Genomic DNA, 4109 nt, shown 5'->3' on the forward strand with positions numbered 1-4109 from the left:
TAACATTGATTCTCCCGGTTAGTAATCAAAGACTTGGTCATCCAAAAGTCAGGATGAGTCTCTTACAGGGAAATGTCTCAGGGCAGGTTCCTGGCCCCACCCCAAGTGCCTCCCATGACAGAGTTACCTACTAACAGGGAGGGCTTGAGCCCACCCTCCCCAACACAGTAAATTCTCTTTGCAGAATTTGAAACAGATGGAGAAATTATCATTGTTAGAAGCTTGAGAGAGGCAAGACTCCTACCCAAATGTATCAAATGGGTATTTTCCTCAACTATAATTCCTGGTTTCAAATGTTCTAAAAGAAAGAGTATCATATAAAAGCAAAAACGGCATTTCTGCAATGATAGTTGTATTTTCCAGGTAACTAGTACTCCCATTTTAATCACATGAGTATCTATCAGTAAGATTTGCCTTCACACTTGTCTTCCCCTGGTGGCTCAGAGGTTAAAGTGTCTGCCTGCAATGCTGGAGACGTGGGTTCTATCCCTGGGTTGGGAAGATCCCCTGGAGAAGGAAATGGCAACCCAGTCCATTATTCTTGCCTGAAGAATCCCATGGACAGAGGAGCCTGGTGGGCTACAGTCCACGGGGTCACAAAGAGTCAGGCACGACTAAGCAACCTTACTTGTCAAGATAAACAATGTTAATATTAGGACAGAAAGATGCATAAAATTCTATTGCTAGTTTATATTTTTCCTCTTTAGACACATATTGGACTATAAAAATCAAATGTTTGGGATCATTATAATTTAAGATCTGACATTTTTCAAGGATAACTCTAAATTTCAACAGTATGGCTTCAAATACTAAAGGTCAATTTGAGATGTGTATTCTTACCAATGCACTGAGGAGGCTGGGTCCACTCTTCACTAATACACGTGATAAATCTGAGTCCAATCATTGTAAATGCTTCTCTGCAACTGAACTCTACTGAGTCTCCATGGTGATAGGGAGGGACAGAAGGCTTGATATCGCTGTGATCAAGGTCAGGTATATCTCCACAGGTACGCTCCTCCTCTGAAAATGCACAAAAACATGTTCTTCTTTAAAATATTATTCAAATGTGTATATGAATACAAATAAGAGTAATGATTTACCTTGAAATATTACTATTTTTAAATACATTACCAATACACACAGGTAAAGCTGTCCATTCTCCATCAACACACTGAATTTTATGAGAACCCTTCATCAGAAATCTGAGGTTGAAAGCATATTCCATGACCTCATTGTGTGCATATTCTTTGTGCATTTCTTTCCCTTTCCCATTGAGAAGTTGAGGAGGATGAGCACACGATTTTACTTTTCCTACTGTAGAAATATTGCATAAATTATGGTTACATTGTCTGTCTTATAACTGAAAAATCCAGCTAATGCAGAAACTTATTTCACTGAATGATCTTTTATTTGTTATATAATTTATTTTAGCATTCTTAAACAATGAAAAAAGAATAGTGTTTACAGCAGACTCGTGTTTACTAATTCTGTTACTCTTCTTGAACTAGCATATTGAAGTCTATGTATGCTCATAAAGCATGTTCATAATCCAGACATGCTAAATAAATATGCAAACCAGATACTCAATCTGGGTGTATAAATTATAGTAATACTTTATTCCACAGAAACACTATGAAAACTTTTTGAAAAAATATCATTTGAGAAAAGCATTTGAACAGTTTAACTTTGATTCATATGATTTGATACGTGTGACTGAATTATACATGTGACTTTAAGTTACTTGAACACTGAATACATGTGACTTTAAGTTACTTGAACACTCTTTAGACATACTTGTGGACACTAGATGTAAAGTCTACAGTATATAAACTATCCAATATTAATGGTGGAATTGCAGGATAAAGGAAAACTGAGAAGAAATCCTGCCAGTGTCAGGTTCCTCATGCATTTCTGTGGATTCTCCACTACATATTTCAAGAAGCACCTGGAGGTTAATTTCTTAAAGAAGGAAAACTGAGGAATCTACTACCCAGCACATATCCTTGGTGGGTATGCTGCTGCTAAGTCGCTTCAGTCACGTCCGACTCTGTGCAACCCCATAGACAGCAGCCCACCCGGCTTCTCTGTCCCAAGGATTATCCAGGCAAGAATACTGAAGTGGGTTGTCATTTCCTTCTCCACCTGGGTGGGTATATCTCTGCCTTAATGCATTAGATTATAGATGCACTGGAAGTGGACAGAAAATTAAGGGAGGGAAATAAAAAGGTTGATATCTGAAATCCCAACACCTGCTCCAGTAACTGTCAGATAAATATTTACCTTTACACGTTGGAAGTTTAGGGGACCATCCAAAGTGGTAGCACTGAACTGAATCTGCTCCAACCATAATACAGCCTTGGCTGCAGGAGAATTTCAGCACATCTCCAACTTTAAATGTTTCTTTCCTGGGATAAACATTTAAGTATGTATCCATTTCAGGAATACTGCATTCTCTTTCTATCAAAAAAGATAAATAATTGAGTGAGAATATTTAACCATTGCAAAATAAATATTATTTGTGTCATATAAAATGAGGTGCTGGGTACTGCATACACAGAGGACACACATTAATGCACATTAATGCTCTTCCTTGAAAAACATTACATGTTAGGTTTTATACCCCCTCTGCACTCATCTGGGATTTTGAGAAATATTAAGGTATTGAGCAGCAACATATATGCCTGATAATTTATTTGTAAAGTCAACTTGTTAATACTGGATCTGATTTTATCACTGACATTTACAAAATATAATGCTACTATTTGGTCTCAAAATGTATAACTATTCTTTCAGAATAAAAAAAAAAGACACAATTTTAAAATTGAATACAAATGAAAAAATGGTATTATAAAAAATATAACTGGAAAACTAGAACACACAAGAGAGACATTTCTCTTGTATTTGAGTTACAGGTACATTAAAAATCACTTCAATTTATCCTCAAGTGTAGTAATCAAACAAAAACATGAAACAAAATGAGTAAACAAGTTCAAGGTCACATAGGCATATTCTAGGTGTCTTGATTATGTATATGACAACACAAACATTTAATCTTATTGTATGTATAAATGATATTAACTATTAACATATGTTTAATTATTCTGATTCACTTTAAAAATGTGTAAACTTATCATTGAAAATATGTAAAATCTATGAAATTTGTGACATTGCTGTGTGTGGATTAGTCGCTCAGTTGTGTCTGACCCTATGTGACCCCATGGAGTATAGCTGGCCAGGATCCTCTGTCCTTGGAATTCTCAGGCAAGAATACTGAAGGGAGTAATTCATTCCTTTCTCTAGGGGATCTTCCTAATCCAGGGATCAAACCCAGGTCTCTTGCACTGCAGGCAGTTTCTTTACATCTGAGCCCCCACAGATTGCTACATATTATAGAAAAATTGCATTATTCTTATTTGAATTTTCCTATTTCTCAATATGCATCACTATGAACAAAAAGCATCACTATGAACAAAGCTACTGGAGGTGATGGAATTCCAGTTGAATCCTGAAAGATGATGCTGTGAAAGTGCTGCACTCAATATGCCAGCAAATTTGGAAAACTCAGCAGTGGCCACAGGACTGGAAAAGGTCAGTTTTCATTCCAATCCCAAAGAAAGGCAATGCCAAAGAACACTCAAACTACTGCACAATTGCACTCATTTCACACACTAGTAAAGTAATACTCAAAATTCTCCAAGCCAGGCTTCAGCAATATGTGAACCATGAACTTCCTGATGTTCAAGCTGGTTTTAGAAAAGGCAGAGGAACCAGAGATCAAATTGCCAACATCCGCTGGATCATGGAAAAAGCAAGAGAGTTCCAGAAAAACATCTATTTCTGCTTTATTGACTATGCCAAAACCTTTGACCATGTAGATCACAATAAACTGTGGAAAATTCTGTAAGAGATGGGAATACCAGACCACCTGATCTGCCTCTTGAGAAATGTGTATGCAGGTCAGGAAGCAAAAGTTAGAACTGGACATGGAACCACAGTCTGGTTCCAAATAGGAAAAGGAGTATGTCAAGGCTGTATATTGTCACCCTGTTTATTTAACTTATATGCAGAGTACATCATGAGAAACGCTGGACTGGAAGAAACACAAGCTG

General features: G+C 36.9%; 1 protein-coding gene across 1 annotated transcript; it reads right to left on the minus strand.

Moving 5' to 3' along the window:
- Positions 1–275: 275 nt before the first annotated feature.
- Positions 276–1306, minus strand: LOC133227542 (complement factor H-like). The gene is made up of 2 exons (XM_061382136.1): positions 1132–1306; positions 276–1020 (listed from the first exon to the last, which is right to left on the minus strand). Exons 1-2 carry the CDS (start codon positions 1253–1255, stop codon positions 803–805), a joined length of 342 nt encoding a protein of 113 aa, XP_061238120.1. The 5' UTR covers positions 1256–1306; the 3' UTR covers positions 276–802.
- Positions 1307–4109: the final 2803 nt, after the last annotated feature.

The sequence above is a fragment of the Bos javanicus genome, chromosome 16 (genome assembly GCF_032452875.1).
Source record: "Bos javanicus breed banteng chromosome 16, ARS-OSU_banteng_1.0, whole genome shotgun sequence".
Lineage (NCBI taxonomy): Eukaryota > Metazoa > Chordata > Mammalia > Artiodactyla > Bovidae > Bos > Bos javanicus.

Coding starts and splice junctions, on each gene's coding strand:
- LOC133227542 (XM_061382136.1), bottom strand. CDS start 1,255: ATGCACAAAGAATATGCACACAATGAGGTCATGGAATATGCTTTCAAC. Junction 1,021..1,131: donor AGCTTTACCTGTGTGTATTG/GTAATGTATTTA, acceptor GTGCATTTTCAG/AGGAGGAGCGTACCTGTGGA.